The sequence below is a fragment of the Coenobita brevimanus genome, chromosome 110 (assembly GCF_032717465.1).
Source record: "Coenobita brevimanus isolate Jiangsu-jjx chromosome 110, ASM3271746v2, whole genome shotgun sequence".
NCBI classification, from domain to species: Eukaryota; Metazoa; Arthropoda; class Malacostraca; order Decapoda; family Coenobitidae; genus Coenobita; species Coenobita brevimanus.
Window position 1 is genome coordinate 27,307,284 of NC_137063.1, and position 24,322 is coordinate 27,331,605.

Here is a 24,322-nt window from a genome sequence, read left to right on the forward strand (position 1 = left end):
CCACATGCTGAAAGTATCGCAGTGTACCTCTCATCATCACAGCATCAATACACTTCAGTCCTATCCTTCCTTTTAACTCTTCCACCGTAAACCTAGCCCCCCCAGGCCTCACATTCAAGGACACACTGCACATTCACCTAAACATTTTCATTTCTGTACATTTGAGTCTGCGAATATCTTCTTCATTTACCGCCCAGGTCTCACAGCCATGCAGCATTTCACTCCTAACACACGCTGCATACAAAGATCCCTTAGCATGGAGGAAGAGCCCTCTTAGTGTCAGGAGAGGCAATAGCTTCCAAAACCTCTTCCAACCACTACCCGCTTTAGCCACAGAGCTAGCTCCAACCCCACCTCCAGCACATAACATGTCTTCCAGGTGACACAACTCACCAGCAAGATCAGTCCTTTCATGCCTGACAGTATCCACATGCTCTCTGACACACTTCACACATGAAATCAGGATTATCTCACAGTCTACCTCTTATACCACCATTTCCAATACACCAGTTTATCACAAACACTGCACAAGATAGAATTACTTCCCATGCCTTTGTGGCAAATCACACATGGCCACTCTCCCTGTTCTTTGACAGTACCACCACCAGCCCTAGATATTATGACTTTTACTTTATCCTCATGTGTTCCTTTTGTCCCCTTCTCTCTCTCAACTTCCTAAACCTTTCCTCTGCCTCCCTTTCATTCTTTGCAGTCAACATCAAGTCATCAGCATACAACGTCTTCCATGGAAGCCCATTTCTGAAGCCCCATGAGAGAGCTTCAGACACTGTGACAAACAATAAGGGACTCAAGATTGACCCCAGATGCATGCCAACATTCACAGAAAACTCATCGCTCAAATCTCCATTCACTTTCACCTGGGTATGAGCACCCACATACATAGCGATAACCATTCCAACCAGCCACTTCTTGATCCCAAGCTTTCTCATTGCCCACCTCACCACCTCCCTGGAAACTCTGTCAAAAGTCTTCTCCACCTCCCCTTTCTTTCCATTATATTTTTCTTGAAGTTGTTGTACCATGAATATGGCATCAGTGGTCTGTCTGCCTGGGATTAACCCAAACTGTATTTAGTGATGCAGGTAACAGCCTCTGTTTCTTGCTTAGCCCAGCTGTAGTGTAAACAGTTATGATTATGATGATGATGGCAACACCGACAATTATTGGTCATGTGTGGGATATGTAAAAATATATCACAACTCATTCCATATATATCTAGTACTATACAATAAAATAAGAGTACTGTAACTGGGAGATTGGTTTTACTCGTATGGGTAGCAGTGGAACTTGCATTGTGGATGTGACAGGAAGCGTTATGAGGAACACACTGAGGTGGTTTGGCCATGTGGAGAGGATGGAGGGTGAAAGACTGACGAAGAGAGTGTATGTGAGTGAGGTGGAGGGGGGAAGAGGGAGGGGGAGGCCGAGGATGAGATGGAGGGATGGGGTGGAGAGGTATATGAGAGAGAGGGATGTGAGTTTGGAGCAGGGCAGTGAAATGGCGGGGGACAGGGCGACTTGGAGGCGATTTGTTTGTGGCCACCCCAAACGGGATTGAGGCGTCTGGCAATAGATAGATAGATTTTTTATTAAAGTGGACTTCCATCAGCAGAAAACAAACAAAAAGGCAACATAATGAGGACTTATTGTTTTGTCTCATAATATATGATTTAACCATTATAACCAGATTATATTTTATTCAGCTTGAGAAAGATGTATTTCTAGGGGTTATATATTTCAAGGGGGCTGTATATAACTCCTCTAGAGTGAAAAGTCTGTCCTAAGCTGAATGGCCATCAAGAGACAATAAGAGTAAAACAAAAAATATGTCTGAGGGTTGAATGGGTTGAGTAAATGACCTCTCTCCTCTGTCAGTTCCATCAGAGGGTATCAACAAGGAAAACCTCGCCTACATCCAGTATCAGTAATTCCTCCTTCAGCCCTCCAAGAATTTGAACAAGAATTGTTATGGTGGAGGTGATAGTTGTAGTTTTAGACTATATATTGTAATTAAATATAGTTGCAGTGCACGACTCTGTGGTTGACATTATCATATCCTGGCAACCTACCATTCAAAAATGCGTTTGATTTCGTATCATATCATACACGAATCATATTATTATGCGCAAATATGTTATACATGAGTATTATTATACACGAACATATTATACATGAATCACATGCGTCTCATACACGAAATCAGACACATTTTTGAATGGTTGGTTGCCAGGGCATGATAATAACCTCAGAGTTGTGCGCCGTGGCTATAATCTGTCTTCCTTCCTCAGCTCCGCCAAAGAGTGTAAACAAGGAGGAGCTACATGCATGCACCCAGTACCTATTCATGGCATTGGAGGACCGTAATGCTGATGTAAGGAAGAGTGCCAATGAGGCTGTTTTGCCCTTCATGATCCACATGGGCTATGAGGGCATGGTCAGACACGTCAGCAAGGTCAAGGTACAGTCATTCCACATTTAACTATTTGACTGCAACATTCTCTTTCAGCCAGATATAATAATTTGGTGTTGGCCTGAATTAAATATGTCTGTTGATCTGTAGCAATGAAAGGATTAATCTTTTGTATTGGGTATGTGGTAATGTAATGCTGTGTGTTTGTGAGACTTGGGCTGTAAAGGAAGGGGATATTCGTAGGCTCAGACATACACAAATGACAGTGATTAAATGGATGCATTGTGTTGTGTATCCTTGAATGTGAGGGCTGAGGTGCTAGGATTACAGTTGAAGAATTGAAAGGAAGGATGGGACTTGAATGTATTGGTGTTGTGATGCTGAGGGGTGGATTGAGATGGTTTGGGCATGTGGGGAGGATGGAAGATGGTAGTTGAGTACAGAAGTCAGAAGTGTTAATGCTGGGGCTATGGCTGTGAGAGGCAGACCAAAAAAGACCTGAGATGAAGTTGTAGTGTGTGACATCGGGGATAATGGACTGAATAGGGAGGCTACCGTTTTAGAATGCAATTTTGACTCTTATTTATTCTTATCAGTGCAGATTTATGCAAACCTAACCCAAATAATCAAAACAAGATAAATTTGTTTATTGTAGTCTATCCATACTGAACCTAATTTATTCTGACCTAACATAAATTTTTATAACCTAACCTAAATTATCAAAACCCAACCTTCCCTAAACTAGTTTATCCTAACCCAATCTATCCTGTTTTATCCTAACCTAACCAAATTTATTCTAATATAACAATACCCTAATCTAACCTGCTGGTTTTGGCCTGTATAAAATTGTGATATCATAATTCAGTGTGGGAGGCGTAGTCTTTATCCCATACATAAATCATATTTTCATTATTTATTGTTGGATCCTTTTCATACTTGAAAATGCTTTCTGTACAACTTTACTTTCACTAAATCAGTTCAAAGGTAGGTACTGTAAGAGGTGGTGCCACATCTCATTTGAAATATACCAGGTGTTTCCTGTTTATGCTTGAAGAAAATGCAGTACTATACTTGGATGCTTTATGTCTTTTTTGGAGAGAGAGAGAGTGAGAGATTAATTAGGGAGGGTTTGGATACAGAGTTTGCACCCATACTGGAGATTCATAATATCCTGACCTTACTGTATATGGTTACCACCATTTTCATGTTTTTGTTTTTGAAGGCTCCAACATGCTTGCATGTGTCGGTCTTGGTCACCTAATGGCAACTTTCCATGCTGCTCGATTTTTGGCAGCTTCCCTATTTAGTCCCTTAACCCTGAAGTCACACTCAGTGACCTTGTCCCAGGTCTTTTTCGGTCTACGTCTCACTACCCTACCCTCAACATAATACTTCTCACTTTCTGCACCCAATTATGATCCCCCTTCCTCTCCACATGCCCAAACCTTCTCAATATACCTCATCACAACACCAGTACCCTCCAGCCCCATCCTACGTCTCAACTCTTCCATTGTAAGTCTAGCCCCCAAGGTCTTGCACTCAAGGACGTACTGCACATCCACCTAATCATTGTGATTTCTGTACGTTTGAGCCTGCATATACAGGCATACCCCAGTTTAACGATGGAATTGGTTAGGTATAACCCCATCGTTAAGCAGGTTGTCATATATCGGGGTACTTTTAACATGTAAAGTAATGGGGAGCGTTTACCAGCCTTAGGTTTCCCTCCAAACCAAGTCCGAAACCCACCCAAATGAGCCCAAGAACAAGTTTAAAGCCAATCTAAGTTGCCTAATGGCTGTAAATGAAGCTAACCTAAGCCTAACACCTGTAAATAACTCACTGAAACCAACAAATAAAGCCTGAAAATCATAAGGAATAGGTTAGAAAATATCAAACGCCTCTCATCACTTACTTCTTGTAAGTCCATGTCCGGTCCTGGTCATCATCCGTGCTATCCCCTCTGAGGGTAGGGGACATGTGGTGCCCATTATCACTCACGTATCCTCCTCATAGCCCTCAAACCCCATCTCAAGGGGAGGGTCGGGGGGGGGAGCCTGGTGAGGTGGGGTGATGGTAGCGGGAGACTGATGCACTGGCTCTGGGATGCTGATGGAGTGTGATGCGATGAGGCAGGTGGTAGGGATGGGGTTTGATGTGATGGCTCAGGCGGTGGCGATGAAGTGTGATGCGATGGCTCAGGCGGTGGCAATGGGGTGCGATATGATGGCCCAGGCGGTGGCAATGAAGTGTGATGTGATGACTCTGGGGGGTGGCAATTGTGTGTGATGCAATGACAGAGGAGGTGGCGAGGGAGACAGCTTCAAATGGCAGGTGAGGTGACGAGGGAGACTGCTTCAATGACTGATGAGGCCACAATGGAATCAGATGCAGTGGCTCACGTCGTGGTGAGGGAGACAGAGACAGTGGCCGAAGTGATGAGGGAAATGGAGGCTGGGGCGAGGAAGGCAGTGATGGAGTGGTGTAGTGCCTTAGTGGCGACACAGGTGACACTGGAGACGGTGATTGGATGGAGGTTAGGTCCAGCACTACGAGGTGAGCACGTCCTTGGCTTGAGGAGACCCTAGGTATTTCTCTGCTGGTCGATGGCGAGGGAGATGTTCTGCTCATCAAGGGCAGGGAGTTCCTTTGTGGCTTGCTGGTGTGGTAGGGGCCTGTTTGAAGAAGGCAGTGATTGTAGTCTGCCTGGCTGCCCTCTTCTTTTCCTCCAGCATCGTCCTGTGCACCTTCATCCCCTCCTCCTGCCGATTAGCTGTGTCTCTGCTTTGTCCTGGGAGAGGGTTGTGTGTGCGCATCGGCGCAATGATTTCGTCTAACTTGGTCAGCATCTCCCTCAGAATTGTTATATTGAGAACTTGCACTTCAGGGACGACCTCCTCCTCCTGTGCCTCCTGGTGTACCCACTGAATCTCCATATTGAGGAGCTCCTCGTTGCTGAGCTCCTCCCTGTGGCTTTCGAGAACCTCCTCCACATCCTCCTCGTTGATCTCCCCAAAGCCTGCCCAGTGTGATAATTCCACTATGTTTTGCTGCACGCACTACACCGGCGGAGTTTGCATGCCCTCAGGGAAGCCGGTGAAGGAGTTCAGGCACTCTGGCCACAGCTCCCACCACGTGCCGTTCATGTTGGGCTGGCTAACTTCACGCCACGCTGCAGTGATGTTCTCTATGGCTTGGCGTATATTGTAGCCCTTCCAGAACTACTGCACTGTTGTTCTACCATCACTGTCGCAGGCCCTCACCAACTGCTGCATAGTGCAGCGGAGGTAATACGCTTTGAACGCAGCGATCACCCCTTGGTTCATGGGTTGCAACAACGACGTGGTGTTGGGGGACAGGAACACCACTTCAGTGTTGCTTGCCCATTCCTTCTTCGCGGGAGGGTGGCTAGGCGCGTTGTTTACCACCATGAGAAATCTGTTTGCCAAATTCTCCCTGGAGGCATACCTCTTCAGGACACGAAAGAGGTATGAGTGGAAATATGACGAACAGATATCGGAAGTCAGCCAGGCCTTCTTGTTGGACTTCCAAATCACCTCAATTTTCAACTTCAGGTCACCCTCGGCATTGCCCCCCCAACAGGAGTGTAAGCTAGTCCTTCGAGGCCTTGAACCCTGGCATAGACTTTTCATTTGTTGCAAGATATGTCTTGGAGGACATCGTCTTCCAAAAGAGCCCAGTCTCGTCAAAACTCAAGACCTGCTTCGCACTGTAGTCACCCTCTGCAATGATGTGTGTCAGTTCGTCAGGAAACGCTGCCGCTGCCACCATATCTGCATTGGCTGCCTCACCGTACATCTTCACGTGGTGGAGATTAACTCGCCTCTTGAACCAGTCAAACCACCCATGGCTAGCCTTGAAGGTCTCGCTAGCATCATGATTCCCCCTTTCCCATAGCGAGGGAGCCTTGGTGCAAACAGTTGCCCAGCTCATGGGTGCTTTTCGCCAGTTCTGATCCTTCACCCACATGCAGCATCTGCTCCAGCTCTCCATCAACAGGCTCTCTCTGGTGGGTGATAAGGGAAGTGGATAAGGTTGCAACCTCCTCAGCAGCAGCCTTAACCCCTTAACCCTGGGTGACAACCATAGTTTGTCTAGCAAAACGTGCTCTACGCCCCTGGTGACCATTATATTCGATCTAGCAAATTTTGAAAAATCGCGGGTGTTTTCCTCCCCTCTGCCACCCTCCACCCTCACAGTCAGTAAGATATCTTAGAAAATAGTTTATGTACATATATATACATATACAGTATATATTATGTATACCGTCAAGTCGCCTAAGGCATGGCTAATTGGTTCTAGGCCAAGCCTGTGCCATAGAAAGCCATACCATACAAATAACTAAACCTGTGGGAAAAATGGAATTTGGTTCTGGATGTTCACCCAAAGTCCCCATTTTCACCCTACTTTTCCCTGTTTTCCCCCACTCTACACAGGCACACAATCAAGCAGTCAGTCAGTGCATGTATTACACACAAGTTAAACACTAAACAATAAATAATAAAGGGCTTTAAGGGCATAAAATACTGAATGTACCTAATCTGAACGATATGGGTGAGCGATGGCTGTGGGGCCTGCACGAGCGTGTCTGTGCATCCTGGGAGGCGGGCGGGCTCAGCTGGCCGTGGGAACGCATGTGATTCAAAATGTCGGAGGACCCATCGTTAAACTGGGGCGCGGCCATCGTCTAACGAGTTACGGTGGTATTTGTACCCCAGTCGGTCAAACAAAGGTCTGTTGCGAAGTGCCTTTATTAACAAGAAATTAGAACTGGTGCTGTCTCTCAGCTGGCCAAGTGAATACTGAACTTTTGTACAAGTCGACTGGCTAAAGGTAAAACTGAATACAACTCGAAACTACAGTATACGAAACAGTCTGACTGACTTATACATCTGACACCGTGTCAGTGCCACTCATTCGTTCATCACTGCATTCTTCATTATTCATAAACCAATCTTATTTAACAGATATAATAAAAGTAAAAATATAATACATGGCAAATATACTTATGTACAAATAATTTATTACAGTATTTACTTTCACATTCCCCAACTCAGTAACATCAACTCCTCTCCTCATTCATTTCCAACTCAGTCACACCAGTCGTCCTCCTCATGTCACTCCACCATCACTGTACGACTCATCATCATCGGTCATCTTGTCCCAGCACTCTTCTTGCTTGGATTCATATTGCTTCCTCACAGGGTCGACTTGGAGACATACTGCTTGAAATACATGGGAAGTGAAATGAGTCCCCCGATCTGAGGATACGAACTCTGGTACCCCAAATATGCACACCCAGCGATCCATAAAAGTTTTGGCAGCAGTGTCTGCGGTACAGTCACACGTCGGTACCATAACAATGTAACGTGTGAGAATGTCCTGCATTTGTACAATAACACATACCGAAAATGGTGTTTGCTTGATAGAGGGAAAGGGCCAACGAAATCCAATTGGACCACTTTGTTCATACAATCCGGAATTTCAGTGAATTGCATCGGAGTTTGCCCTGGGTTCTTGGACCTTTTGTTAACTCCACATCTTTCACACTTGCTTATATGAGCAGTCACATCTTTCTTCATCTCCAGCCACCAAAAATTGTTCCTGGCCATCTCCCAAGTATGTTTTCCCCCCATATGGCCACACAAGGGTGAATCATGCACCAACTGCAGAACTTTAATTCTCATTGTTTGAGGGATTACTGGCACCCAAGTTTCCTTGACGTCATAAGGATGCACCCGATTCCTTCGTCCACCACGGAATACATAGCACAAGACACCCTGCTCTGAGATTCTGAAATGGGACAACCATGGATAAAGTTCTCCACACGATTGAACATCTTCGTTTCTCTTGTCACCGCTGATAACCTTCTTGACTTCTGCAATGGTCTCATCTTCTTCCTGCTCTATGATGAATGTTGAAATGTCCCAAAAGGTATTAGACAGGTTCAAGGTAGCCCCAATTATACAGTGGATGCTGTTGGTGATGCTGTTTCTTCCATATTCAGGGCAACTCTAGACAGATAATCCGCCATAGACATTGTTGGATTGCGACCTGCCTTATGGATTGGATTAATGTCAAATTGTTGTAGCAAATCCATCCATCTTCCTCTCCTACCTCGTTCCTCACTTGTGTCCAGAGAGTTCAGCCAGCGGAGGGCCCGATGATCAGTTATCAGATCAAACTGAGCTGATGACAAATACATCCGGAACCATTTTACTGCAACAACCACCGCCAACATCTCCCTCTATGTTGCTGAGTAGCGCTGCTCTGCTGTGGTCAGTGCATGGTGAAGTGACTGATGAGGAGGACGACTGGTGTGACTGAGTTGGAAGTGAATGAGGAGAGGAGTTGATGTTCCTGAGTTGGGGAATGTGTTTCGTTTTCGTTTTTAAAGGCTCCAACATGCTTGCATGTGTCGGCCTTGGTCACCTAATGGCGGCTCTCCATGCTGCACGATCCATTGCAGCCTCCCTGTTCAGTCCCTTAACCCTAAGGTCACACTTAATGACCTCGTCCCATGTCTTTCTCGGTCTACCCCTCATAACCCCACCCCCAATATTAACACTTCTCACCTTCCTCACCCAACTATCATCCCCCATCCTCTCCACATGTCCAAACCACCTCAATCTACCTCTCCTCATCACAACACCAATACACTCCAGTCCCATCCTACCTCTCAACTCTTCCATTGTAAACCCAGCCCCTCCAGGCCTTGGACGCAGGGACGCACTGCACATCCACCTAATCATTGTCATTTCTGTACGTCTGAGCCGGCGAATGTCTTCCTCCTTCACTGCCCAGGTCTCACTGCCATACAGCATTACACTCCTAACACACGCTGCATACAAAGACCCCTTAGCACGTAGGGAGAGCCCCCTCAATGTCAGGAGAGGCAAGAGCTCCCTGAACTTCTTCCAACCACTTCTCACCCTAGCCACAGAGCTAGCTCCAGCCCCACCTCCAGCACACAACATGTCTCCTAAATAACAAAACTCTTCCACACACTCAAGAGATTCACCAGCAAGTTCAATTCTTTCACGTCTGACGATCTCCACCTGCTCACCCCGGCACGCCGTACACATAAAATCAGCATTATCTCGCAGTCTACCTCTGATACCACTACATCTCTTATGCACCCATTTATCACACACACCGCACAAGATGGAATTACTTCCCACGCCCTTGTGGCAAACTGCACATGGCCACTCTCCCTCGTCTTTGACAGTACCGCCACCAACCCTAGATATCATCACTTTTGTTTTATCTGCATTTACCCTTAAACCCTTTTGCCCCATACCATCTCTCCACTTCCTAAACCTTTCCTCCGCCTCCCTTTCATTCTCTGCAACCAACACCAAATCATCAGCATACAACAACTCCCACGGGAGTCCGTTTCTAAAGTCACGTGAAAGGGCTTCAAGTACCATGATAAACAACATGGGACTCAAGACTGACCCCTGATGCACACCAACATTCACGGAAAACTCATCACTCAAATCTCCATTCACTCTCACCTGGGTGTGAGCACCCACATACATGGCCATAACCACCCTAACCAGCCACTCCTCCAAGCCAAGCTTTCTCATTGCCCACTTCACCACCTCTCTAGGGACTCTGTCAAAGGCCTTTTCCAAATCAACAAAAACAAAATAAAGATCCCTTCTCCTACCAATATATTTTTCCTGAAGCTGTCGAACAATGAATATGGCATCAGTGGTCCCCCTACCTGGCATAAACCCAAACTGTATCTCATCAATATTCACTCTTTCTCTAATCATACCTTCTAAAACTCTCTCCATTACCTTCATTATCTGATCTAAAAGCTTTATACCTCTATAATTCCCTCTTTCCAGGGCATCACCCTTCCCTTTATACACATTTACAATTACACTCTTCAGCCAATCATCTGGGACAACACACTCATAAATAATCCTAATATAATAAATATATAATATAATAAATTATTTGTACATAAGTATATTTGCCATGTATTATATGTTTACTTTTATCGCTCAGCCAGGGTATTGCATCTAGGGTATCATACATCGGGGTATTACTGTATCCTCTTCCTTTACTGCCCAGGTCTCAGTACCATACAGCATGACACTTGTAACACATGCCGCATACAAAAATCAACAGCACGGAGGGAGAGCCTTGTCAATGTCAGGAGAGGCAGCAGCTCCCTGAACTTCTTCCAACCACATCTCACTCAAGCCACTCACAGTTGTAAATGGTTTTTTAGGTCACAGGAAACCATTTGACTTGTCACCCAGTGTAGAACTACCTTTAGTGGAAGGAAGGAAAGCGAAGAGATAGGAGGAGAAGAGGGCAAACAAAGAAATAAATTGGTGAAGGTGAAGGAAGAAGTAGGCAGCACTGCATCAGATGAGTGGATGATGGGTGCCCCCACCTTCCACCAACTAAAATTAAGTAATTGCAGTGTTATTCCTCATTTAAACATGTATGATTAAACATTAATTACTGTAGTTATAGACTTTAAATGTGAAATTGAAAAATGTTTTGATTGTTGGCTTGGAGTGTTGATTAAGGGTTTTCTGTATATTGCTTTAACCTTCAGTGGTGAGAATTCAAGACAGGCTCTTTGAGTATGAGTGTTATACACAATGTGGATGCAAGATTTTTTTCTCCCAAATTACAAATTGGTTGGATTGCACTCACACACTACTCTTGGATCAGAGGAAAACTGTTTTAATATCCAAACTTACTGTATATATCAGAATTATATTTTAAAAGAAAACTCACATTCATACTGTATAGAATGAAGCAGTAAGTATTTTTAGTGTACCTATGTGAGGATTTTTTTTTTTCTTCCAAGACAAAAACAAAAACAATACAAAACAGAGGGCCAAAATCAAGATCCGTTCATTTAGAGATATCTGAACACTTCGTTTGAAAGACGGGAGATCATAGGAAGTAGGAAATACGGACAGAGGGAGATAGTTCCAGAGATGACCTGTTGCATAAATGAAGGACTGGAAGTAACAGTTAAACTCTTGCATTAGAAAGTTGGACAGAAAAGGGATGAGAGTTTGTTGGTAGATGGGTGCTATGAACCCATTGTAGAACTGGAGGTTTTCAAGCAGACATTTCAGAGGAGCAGTGACCATTGAAGTAGCGATAGAAGAGAGATAAAGATGCGACTGTGCGGTGAAGAAACAGAGGTTGAAGGGAACCAGTTAGAGGAGGAGAGTTATTGAGACAAAAAGCCTTTGACTCCACCTTGTTGAGAAGAGCTGTATGTGGGGAGCCTCCCTACACATGAAAGTTGTACTCTACACAGGGGCAAATAAAACTTGTGTATAAAGTCATTGACTGTGGAGGTGTAAAGAAGGTATAGAGTCGGCTTAGCACACCGAATATCGTGGAAATAGATTTTACAAGAGATGTAATATGATCTTTCCAAGATAACTCCTGAGAGAATGAAACCTTGAGTATGTTTAACGATGATGCAGGATTTAGCCAGATATTATGAAGCATTATTGGATACTCCTGTGGAAGATTTTGTTGAGTTAATAGGTGTAAGATCTGAGTCTTTGATGAATTAAAAACATGAGTACCCCAATCAGAGATACGAGCCAAGTCAGACAGGTGTGCCTTAGCTTCATCCCATGTTCGTTGAAGTCAATGCTGAGATGGACTTTGCGAGAACCAAACGGAAAGGTGAAGGATGGAATCATCAGGAAATGAGTGGATAGGGTAGGATGAAGAGCTTAGGAGGTCATTGGTGAGTAAAGAGAAGAGAGTTGGTGATAGGACAGATCACTGAGGAACACCACTGTTGATAGACGTAGGAGAAGAACAGTGATTGTGTACAAAAGCAGCTATAGAACAACCAGAAAGGAAGCTAGAGATGAAGGCACAGATAGAAGGGTAGAAACCGTAAGAGGGGAGTTTGGAAATTAAAGATTTATGCCAGACACAATTAAAAGCTTTTGAAATGTCAAGTGCAATGGCAAAGCATTTGCCAAAGTCCCGAAAGGTGGATGACCAGGAGTCTGAAAGATAGGTGAGAAGATCACCAGTGAAGCATCTCTGACGGAACCCGTACTGATAATCAGAAAAAAGTTTGTGATAGAAAAGATGCTTTAAAGTTTTTCTGTTAAGAATTGACTCGAAAACTATTGAGACAGGATGATAAAGCAATTGGGCAATAGTTAGAGGGTTGGTAATGGTCACCTTTCTTTGGGACAGGCTGAATGAGAGCAAACTTCCAGGAAGATGGAATGGCACAGGTTGATAGACCAAGGTGAAAGAGTTTACCTAGGCAGGATGTAAGCACAGAAGCACAGTTCTTGAGGACAACAGGAGGGACCCCATTGGGCCCATATACCTTGTTTGAATTGAGGCCAGTGATGGCAGAGAATACATCAGCTGAAGAAATTTTAATGTCAACCATGAGGAAGGCAGAAGGGGGAAGTGATGGAGGAACAACACTGGAATCATAGAAAGTGGAATCTGAGGAGAAAGTGTGAGTGAAAAGATCTGCTTTATTAGTAGAAGAAATAGCTACAGAGCCATTAGAGTAGTAAAGGGGAGGGAAGGATGATGAGGTAAAGTTGTTAGAGAGGTTTTTGGCAAGGTGCCAGAAGGAGCATGAAGAATTCGAGTTGGAGAGTTGAGAACATTTAGTCCATCCATTCATCCATCATCCAATCCTACATTGCCCCATGAGGAGCGTAGGAGCACGGGACTAGGCAGTTGGTCCCGACATTTAAGATGAGATTGACCAGCCTCACACGGATGAAATTATTTTCAGTAGAGAGAACAGCTTTGCACGATTCCAGTCTGAAACATAAAAATGATGTGATTTAGGGGTGAGTTGGCTTTGTTACCTTTATAGGCCCTCTTCTTGTTGTGGACAGCATTAGAGCAAGCGTGATTAAGCCAAGGCATTTTTGCATTAGTCAGAAAATATGAGAAAGAAACGTATGCTTCCATGCCCTAGAGAATAACCTCCATAATGCTCAAGGCACACTCAGATGGCTCCCGGCCATGGAAGCAGTAATCATTCCAGAGAAAACAGAAAAAGTACTGCCTGAGGGCCTCCCAGTCAGCAGCTCCAAATTGCCACAATCAGTGTTTCTTTGGAGGGTTCACAGGCCATATTGGAGCGATAGGACAGATTAATGTAATAAGGTTGTGATTGGGGGAGCCCAATGGAGAGGAGAGATTAACAGTGTAAGCAGAAGGATTAGTTGTAGAGAAGAGGTCAGGTACGTTGGAACTCTTTCCAAGACAGTCAGGGATACGGGTAGGGTGCTTTACAAGCTGCACTATGTCATTGAGGATAGAAACGATGTAGGTTTGTTCACCAGATAGATCAGTGAAAGGAGAGGACAGCCAAAAGTGGTGGTGAACATTGATCACAGAAAGGAGAAATGGATAGGGTGTGTTCCATCATAGAAGTAAGGTAGTCAAAGAGTTTTTCATAGTCAGTAGAATTAGGGGGTAAGTAAACAGCTCAGCTATATTTAGTCAAAGAATGGCAGGAAAGCCGAAGCCAGAGGGTAGAGAATTTAGAAGAATCAAGTTCAGGAACATGAGAGCAAGATAAGTCGTTGTGTACATATACACAACAGCCACCTTTGGCATTGAAATGAGTATAGAGAAAGTAGGAGGGTACAGAGAAGGGTTTACTATCAGTTGCCTCAGACAGCAGAGTCTCAGTTAGGAAGTGATGGTGAAGTTTAGAGGAGTAGAGGTGGTGCTTAACAGAGAAAGTTAGAGGAAAGGCTGCAAGTGTTGCAGAAATGAAGAAGTGAGTCAGAAAGTGGTTCCAGGCAACTCGTTGAGTCATGACTGGGAGAGGGGTGAATGGTGGGGGCATTTATGGTTCTCCCACCTCTCCTGGGGACTCCAAGGCTTTTTCTTTAAAGGAAGTGTGGTGTGTACTGTACATGTAGTTTTGTGTTGACAGTTAGTGAAACTTGTATTGGAGAGCATGCTGGCCTACTCTCTGTGTTACTGAAACACTGAAAAAGTACAGCAAACAGGGATGGTCAGGAACTTGTCCCGAGGGCTAATGAAACGTGAGCTCCAGCTCTCCCCATCATTAGCTTTGCATCCACCATGGGAGTACTGCCCTGCTCGACTGGTGCCACAGTTTACTCCCTATATGTGAACATGAATGCTAAGCTTTCTTATCATAAGCATGACACAGGCAGGATCTGATGCTGAATCCAGTTCAAGATCATACATGACCACTATAGCATGTTTAATCTAACTAAGATCATTATCTCTTTTCACCTCTGTTATTGGGAAGTGTATGTGTATTGTCAGGTTGATTTAACTTGTGATCAGGGACAAACTTTTCTACCTCATGTCAAAGGCTGAGCTAGTTGCAGGCCGCTATGATGTATCATTCATCATAATCGTGATGATGATTGCCAATGCCCCCCCCCTTTTTTTTTTTTTTTTTTTTTTTTTTTTTTAAATGCTTAACTTGCAGTATCAGTGTGCAAATTCATTGATATAGATATTTAATGTTGCATTTGTATAAATGTCAAGGTGCAGTTCTTATGATAGGTAGTTTTTTCTGCTGAATTTGTACACTAATGCTGTTGTTGTTGATCAGCCCTAGTCTGTCTGGATGAGCAGACCTAGCAACCACTAGCAAGCAAGAAACTATACTACACAGAACACAAAAAACACCTACATTTCATAATTTCATCACCATTAGACAAGACCGGGCCAACAGCGCTGGCAGTGGTACACCAATCCATCAACTTTTCGGATACTACTGCACACACAGAGTCACTTCTTCCGCCACATGACACCACAACAGAAATAAAGTCGTTTAAATACGCACGGGTAACAAATCACACATAACAGTTGCAAGCATATACATCCCCCCCCCCCCCCCCCAAATCGTCCCCCACAGTACCACACAATTACCCTCCTCAAATACACCACATCACTAACATACTCAATATCATCCTGGGTGGTGATTTCAGTGCCAAGGCGTTGGCTTGGCATGTCAGTAACCCTGACTTAGACAGAGGGCTGGTACTACTATCCCAAACAGATAATCTATTCATACTCAGTAATCTCCATCGACATACCCATATCCCACACCAAGCCCTCTTCCTCCCATCATCCCCAGACATCACCATTTGCTCCTCAAACCATGTCCCCACAACATCCCGGGGAGTGGTCCAAATCCTTGACTCTGACCACCTCCCAGCCACCATCACTGTCAAAACCAGAATCACCCCAGGTGGCCACAGACACACATATACTAATTATAAGAGAGCCAACTGGTAGGACTTCACAGCTGAAACAGAACAACACTTTGTAACATTAAACAGTTCATCCATCACAAACATTAACAATGATGTGCACACTTTCAGTCCAATTATTCAAAATGCAGACAAAAGCCACATCCCTAGAGGCAACAGAAAGAGAGACAGCCCCAACTTTCCACCAGAAATTCAAGGCCTCATCAGTCAACGCGACACACTACGACACTCCCCAACAACCCATACACAAGAAACATTACAACAAATACAAGAACTCAACACTCAGATAAACAATAAAATATCAGGACAGCATACACTAAACTGGAATAATTATCTCCAAACACTTGATCACAAAGCAAACACCAGCAAACTCTACAAAACACTGAACAGCATCACACTCAGCAACACTACACATTCACACTCTGCCATCACAGCAACAGACACCATACCCTCAAACAAACAACAAGCAAACACTCTCATCAATCATTTTTCATATGTCAGCCATCTAAACCCCCATCGCGACAACCGACGTGTCATCCATTGCAAAAGAGGGTTCTCCACAGAGCCAGACTGCACTCTTCACTTACAACCAGACAAAGCACATCATTGGCAGCCTTAAGCACTTATCTGCCTGTGGCCCAGATAACATAAGCAACATACACCTTAAACATCTTGGACTACAAGGCATACAAGCACTCACCAGCATATCAAACTACAGCTACTCACACAACATTATACCCAACATCTGGAAGCATGGCACTATCAGCACTATCCCCAAACCCAGCAAAGACCCCGCATTACCTTCCTCACACTGCCCCATCACACTTCTCTGCACCCCTTCCAAAATCACTGAACGACTGGTATCACAATTAGTTACACCCCATATCCCCCTAGCCCCATCACAACATGGTCTTAGGCCGCTACACTCCTCAAACACTCTTCTTACAGACCTTACAGAGAGAGTGTTTGATGGCATCAATTCAGCTAGGCCACCACATAGAACACTCCTAGTCACACTAGACATTAGCAGAGCTTTTGATGCCATTCCCCACAACAGTCTTATAAACAAAATATTCAACACAAATATGCACATGCATAATAACACAAAAAGATGCCTGGCAAACTACTTAGCAGGCAGATGTGCATATGTAACATTTGCCGGTCAGTCATCGAACATCAGAAACTTCACAAATGGTGTCCCCCAAGGATCCGTTTTATCCCCTACATTCTTTAACCTATACATGCACGGCATACCCACACCCCACACACCACAAATACTCATAGCTTCCTATGGAGATGACATGACACTTACATGTATACACCAAAATGCAAACACAGCTGCACACATCCTCAAACCTTACCTCAACACACTTCATGAATGGTTCACTACAAACAGGGTTAAATAGCCTCAGGCAAATCTACAATGACCCTTCTCACAAACTGGACAGCAGAACATATCACATTTCACACATCACCATAAACAACACTCCCCCCCCCACACACACACACACCAGTGTCATGTAAACAACACATCACAAACATTAAAGATAAATTAACACCAAGACTCAGTGCCTTAAGGTCACTTGCCCATACAGCATTGGGACACAACAAAGAAACCACCACCATTTTATTATAACGCAATAAAAGATTGGAATGACCTACTTGAAAACCTGAAAGCAAGCAGTAATTTACACACCTTCAAAGCCAAGCTAAAACAATATATGCAAGAGATGGCTATTGCACGGTCAGAGAACCAATATATATATTTTAATTAAGTGTATCACCTGCGATACCATGTTGTAGTGTTTAAGTGCTGGTTAATACTTTTTATTATTATTATTACAACCAGTCTTGGTCTATCTCCAATTAACCTGATCCCATAAAAAGGACCCCAATGGAAATACGCCTGAATGGCCTTTTTGGGCTATCCTTGGTTGGAATCATGCACTGTTGGTACTCTTTCACAGGTCACATTGTGGGACCTGTGTCGTTTTGTCTATGGCATACTTGTGAAACCACCAAACTTCTGCACCAACTCTGTACTGATGAAGACTGAATAAAATCAATCAGTCAACCACAGTATGCAAACAATATTGTATGTTCATTGATGAATTATGCAAACCTTGCTTGGGCTCCTAACCTCACTAAAACACATTACAACACTCTGCAGACCATACAGAACAAGGCCCTTAAAATAATCTCAGGCTGCACAGCCACTACACCCACGACCACCTTCACCAAAAAACCAAAGTCCTCAAAGTCAAAGATTGTCTAGACATGAGAGGCACACAAATTCTTGCCACAGCCTCCACAAACCTACACCATCCACTACACTACATGGCAGCACATCCACACACACCGAGGAACATCAAAACAACACCCAGCACACGATATCATACACAAATACTGTCATGTCTTCCTCAGTCATTCCCCACTCCATTCAGTCAATTAAAGACAACACTCTGCTGCATGCACAACCTCCTGATATCCACCCTTCTGAATCTTCCCTCCCTCATGAGGACAGGGTCCACCTGGCAAGGCTGAGATGTGGGCATCATCCAGCCCTCTTGAGCTATCAGAAGAGGCTGGATGACTCTGTCACTGATGCCTGTCCAGGATGCAGCACAGCACCCCATACTATTAAGCACATTATGGAAGATTGCATTGCACACAATACTCTGCGCCAGCAACACGACATACACTCCTTGAGAGCACTCTGGGGAAGCTTGGTCTCGGCTGTGGCTTTCCATAGGGAGTCATGGCTGTTCGGCCAGACTGTCCAGGGAACAACTAATACTACTACTACACATAGATAGATGAGAAAGAGGAAGGAAGTAGTAGGCAGTACTGCATCAGTTGAGTGGATAAAGTTCACCACCATCTACCACACTGTTTTGTACACTTCTGCCATGAGGAGTTGTGAAGTTTATTGTGAAGATCCAATCTATAATATCTTGTTATTTGTGAATCCTCTCCTCGTTTTACATTAGTTAGAAACAGAGTAAGGTTTGAAATAGGATTATAATGATGACTGGTGGTGTGGTGGTGGTGATTGTGATGATGGTGCTCATGAATATTTTGTTGCAGCCATCATCGAAGAACACCGTCATGCAGGCACTGGAGAAAGCAAAGCCCAGTCTGCCGGCCAAACCCCAACCTAAAGTCAAGGTCAGCGCCACGGGTTCAGCAGGACGCGGGGCACCGGGGGAGAGACAATCAAGTGCTGGAGGAGGAGGTGGGGGCGGAGCTGGTAGGGGAGGCACACCTACTGGCAAAAAGGGACTCAGGGCACCATCAGCTTCTAGAACGGTGGGACTTAATTTCATGTTAACCTAATTAAAGCACAAGAATTGAAGGACAGAAATGGGTGGGTTATGGATGAGGTTCAGAGGAGATACTTCAGGGGAGAAGGGTAATTAGAGAATTTGGTAGTATCATGAAGAGTAAGATGGTTAGTGTGGAGATCTAGAAGACCTTGTGTGAAAGTGGGGTGCTGCTGACATTCTCATATGGAAGTGAAACATTGGAAGTGACTGACAGATATTTCCTAGTTACAGACAGTAGAAATTAGCTTTTTCAGAATAACTGGAATTCTAAGTAATACAGAAGTTTTAGTATTTGGAATAGAAGAAAGAGCAGTATGAGTGAGATTTGGAATCACCAAATGGATATAAAGTATATTGAGATGGTAATGAAGATATTTGAAAAAAATAAAAAATAAATAAATAAATTACACCTAGATAAGGAGCAAAGAAAGTTAATGAAAGTGAGATCAAGTGTAATGTTGGGAGAGGCAGATATTTTTTCGTATGGAATGTGTGTGTGTTTGTGAATGTGTGTGCATGCATGTGTGCATGCGTGTGTGCGTGCATACGTTCATGCCTGCATGCAGGAGGCTGTGGCCGAATCAGTAGAGAGTTGGCCTGCAGTACCAATAGATCCAGGTTCAAATCCCTGCTGGGGTAAGGAACAGTTTAAGGATTTGGATTTCATAAAGCAGACTTTACTGATCTGCCAGAAAACCCTCCGATGTCTCATAAAAATACCCCTGCTAATACCACTATGCCAGTCCTGTTTGAAACAGCCCTAGCACATATTCAGTATGGATGATGGTGTTAGTGCCAGTGGTGGGATGTATTTCCCATCCATCCATCCATCATCCAATCCTATGGCGTCCCATGAGGAGCGTAGGAGCCCAGTTGTATTATATGGGGTTTGAGCTAAGCTGGTGTTGTCCTATCTCCTTTCTACAAATATCCAGTCTATATGTAAGCACATGGATGCTCTCTGCTTGCACCATGTCTCCCTCTAAATTATTCCAGGTGTCTGTAGCTCTGTTTGGAAAATTAATTTCTCTACATCCCTGAGGCATTGACTCTTCTTCAGCTTGATTTCCTTTCCTCTTGTTCTTCCATCGTCATTCATAAAGAGGTCCTCTCTGTCCACATGCTCTATTCCTCTTACTCCTCTAAACATTGCAATCAGATCTCCTCTCTCCCTTCTCTCTCTCAGGGTTGGCAATTTCAGCTTTTCTAATCTCTTCTCATAAGACAACTCCCTGAAGCTTGGTATCAATTTTGTGGCTATCCTTTGCATTCTTTCTAGTTTACTGTTATGCTTCTCCAAGTGTGGTGACCATATCACTGCTGCACATTCCAGTCTCAGTCTTATCATGGTCACTATTAACTCTCAGCATCTCTTTGTCCATATTATTAAATGCCACTGTCATGTTGGTCAATACCCATAAATTCCTCCAGTAATCGTATTTACCATATATGTTTCTCTGGCAAAGGTTATCCTGTATAATCACACCAAGGTCCTTTTCCTCTTTCACCTTCCTCGTTATTTCATCTCCCATCTTGTATACATACTTTGGTCACTTATCACTGACTCCCATTTCCAGTACATGACATATATTAGTGTTGAATTCCATTCTCCACGTTAGACACCACTTGTAGAGTTTATCTATATCTTTTTGCAATTTCTTACAACAATTCACTGCCTAAATATGTTTCATAATTTTTTGCATCATCAGCAAATAAACTCATAAGTACAGTATAATCCCAGTTATCTGGTTACCAGGCAACCGGAATTATCAGACAGATGGGAAAATTCATGGACTGACAGGTATATGAACAATGAAACAGTGTGTGCCACTTTGATTTTCCACCCTGAACGGGTTAGTCACGTTAGACTGGGTGAAGTTGTGGGATGTAAAGTGAAGGCATTTCCGGTCAAGGTTGTTTCCTAGTTATTCCCCATTCCATCCCTTCTCCACCAGTCAGCTTTCCGCTGTCAGTCAGTAAACAAGCACTCTCAGTGTTGTGTTATCGTGTGTTGTCATGGTGTGATTAGTGATTTGTACTGTAAAACATAAAGTGCAAACTAATCTTAACACATTGTGGTCGCCTTGAAACAAAAGCTGGACAAATGAAACAGCCTTGAAAATGGTGCTAATTTGTGTGTGTGCACCTTGCATGCATGCATGTGTGTGTGTGTGTGTGGGGGGGGGGGAAGCTTGGACCTTTTTGGAGGGACACAAGTCAACAGTGAGAGCTGTGGAAATGAGTTATTTGAGAGGGGCATGTGGAATCACATGGAAAGACAAACTGACAAATGAGGAAGTGAAGGAGCATTGTGGTGTGAATGTGGATGTGGTAAGAAGCATTAGGAGCAACACACTGAGATGGTTTGGCCATGTGGAGGGGATGGAGGGCAAAAGACTAATGAGGAGAGTGTATGTGAGTGAGATAGAGGGGGGGAGAGGGAGGGGGAGGCCAAGGATGAGATGGGAGCAGGGCAGTGTAAGCTGGTCCTTCGAGGCCTTGAACCCTGATGTAGACATTTCCTCTGTTGAAAGGAATATCTTTGAGGACATTCTCTTCCAAAAGAGTGCAATCTCCTCAAAATTCAAAACCTGGTTCTCATTGTAGCCACCCTCCACGATGATGCGCTTCAGCTCGTCAGGAAATGTTGCCGCCGCCACCATATCCACACTCGCCCCCTCACCATACATCTTCACGTGGTGCAGGTTAATGTGCCTCTTGAAGCAGTCAGACCACCCTTGGCTAGCCTTAAATGTCTCCCTATCATCAAGATCCCACCTCACCTTAATTTCATCCCATAATGAGAGAGAGTCTTGGTGCAAATAATCGCCTGACTCATGGGTGCCTTCCTCCTGTTTTGGTCCTCTACCCACATGTGGAGCATCCGCTCCAGCTCCTCCATCACTGGCTGTCAATGGCGGGTGATACAGGAGGCAGATAAAGTTGCAACCTCCCCAGTGGCAGCCTCAATGTCCTCCCCCTTCTTGATAATGGTGGAGACAGTCGACTGGGCCAGGTGGAGAGCTGAGGTGATGGCACACGCACCTTTGCCTTCGCCGTGGCACTTAAGAATATCTAACTTCACTTCCAGAGACACAGTTTTATGGGCATGTTTCGTGGGAACATCGCCATCACCAACACTAGCAGGCCGTTTACCACCCTGATTAGGGCCTCCACTTGCACCACCATGTACAGCACCCATACCAGACATGATCACACTTATTTAGGCCAAAATTCACACAAAATCACACTCCACACACGATCAGTATCACTGCTTCACTCACGGCACTGCTCGTACACAGTTATGTCGCACTACGATAGCAGCTTGCGTAATGCGGGGTGGGCGAGTGTAAGAGAGTTCCTCACTCAGAGATGGCCCGTGTGAGAAGAGCGATATGGGTGAGCACAGGTCGAACGATGGCTATGGGGGCACCTCCAGCATTTCTGCGCATCCTGGGAGGTGGGCAGGCTGAGCTGGCTGCAGGAACGCTAGTGATTCAAAATGTTGACCCATCGCTCGTGGATGAGACCTCGGAGGACCCATTGTTAAACCTGGGTGCAGCCATCTTCAAGTGGGGTGTGGTGGTATTTCTACCCCCATTGCTAAGCCAGGGTATCGCATCTAGGGGTATCGTTTATTGGGGTATACCTGTACAGTAAGTTTGTTAAATAAAACAAATGGTTCATTTGTGTTAGCTGGGGTTTCCCTTTTCTGCCAGTGCAAATGCGTTCTAAGATTACGCATTTGCATCGTCATCAAATGTGGGAGGAATCTGAGTGTGAAATGGAGGGAGAGTAAGAAATTGTTTTGGAAGGAGGTAAAGAAAGTAAGGCAGTGTGAAAGGGGAAATAGTAGGAGAGTGAAAGATAGGAATAATAGTTTGTTGGTGGAGAAGAGAGAGAAACTGAGGAGATGGAAGGAGCACTTTGAGGATTTGTTGAATGTGGAGAGTGAGAGCAGTGCGAGTATAAGTGGTTGGGGAATGGCTGGGAGAAGAAGAGATGAGAGGAGGGAGGAAGAGATCAGTAGGGCGGAAGTAGTGGAAGCGATGAAGAATATTAAGTTGGGAAAGGCCCCAGGAATTGATGGAGTGTGTGGTGAAATGCTTAGGTATGGGGGTGAGATTGTTGTGGAGTGGATATGGAAGTTGTGTAGATTGGCCTGGGAAGAGGGAAGGGTTCCAGAGGACTGGAAATCAGGTATACAGGTAAGTCCTTAATTCACGCGAACTTTTTTCACGCGATTTCGGTTATCCACGAATTTTTCGTACAATAATTAAAACAAAATTATAATAATCTATCTATCTATCTATATACCTAGGCTGCTTCCCCCAAGGAAAGGGAGGTAGCCGAGACAGGACGACTCACTCTCCATTTACTCATCCATTCAAACACATTCATTCGCATCTTAGCCCCAAAGGGGAGAACGGACAGATCCTCACCGCATCACACTGCACAAGGGTCAACTGCGCAATGCAATCAGTGACATCCGCAGCAGGGCCCGACAGCAGAACTGGTTTACCCCTGCCACATCATAACAGACCCATCCCCTTACCCGCACCTGACCTGACTAGCTGATCAGACCAAATGCGGGAGAATATCCCCTCAGGGCTGCGTCATCACTTATTCATTCACAATTTCTCTCCATTTATTTCTGTCACGCACAGCCACTCTTCCTTGCTCAACAGACATCCCTCTCGCATCCAGCGCTCTCTTCACACTGTCCATCCATCCTATTCGTGGTCTCCCTCTCAGCCTTACACCTCTCACATCAGATCTAGTTATCTTTTTCACCAATCGTTCATTATCCATTCTCTCCATATGCCCAAACCATTGCAACACCCTCTGCTCAACTCTACCAGCCATCTCCCGAACAACTCCAGTTCTCCTTCGCACTTCATCATTTCGCACTCGATCCATACGAGTCACTCCACACATACTCCTCAGACATCTCATCTCCATTACATTCAAACTTTTCCTCTCTGCTACACCCACATTCCATGTTTCAGCCCCATATAATGCAGTCGGTACCACAACACCCTCATACAGCCTTCTCTTTACATCCATTCTAAGGGAACGACATTTAAACACTTTTTTCATTCCTCCCAGCACCTTTCCTACTTCATTTATTCTAAACTTCACTTCTGCATCTATTCTTCCATCCAGAGCAACATGTGACCCTAGATATTTAAAACAATCTACCTCCTCAAGCAACTCACCATTCAAAACTATATTCATCCCCCTACCATCTATCAACCTCGTACACTTCATCACTTTACTCT

At 44.5% G+C, this 24,322-nt stretch overlaps 1 protein-coding gene across 1 annotated transcript in view; it reads left to right on the forward strand.

Annotated features, from left to right (window-relative positions):
- Window positions 1-24,322, forward strand: part of msps (msps cytoskeleton-associated protein 5) — a 608,635-nt gene that overhangs the window by 288,070 nt on the left and 296,243 nt on the right. The window contains exons 19-20 of the mRNA XM_080286226.1: window positions 2,310-2,479; window positions 18,802-19,023. Coding sequence (XP_080142352.1) covers window positions 2,310-2,479; window positions 18,802-19,023 — 392 coding nt within the window. The remainder of the gene's footprint in view (window positions 1-2,309; window positions 2,480-18,801; window positions 19,024-24,322) is intronic.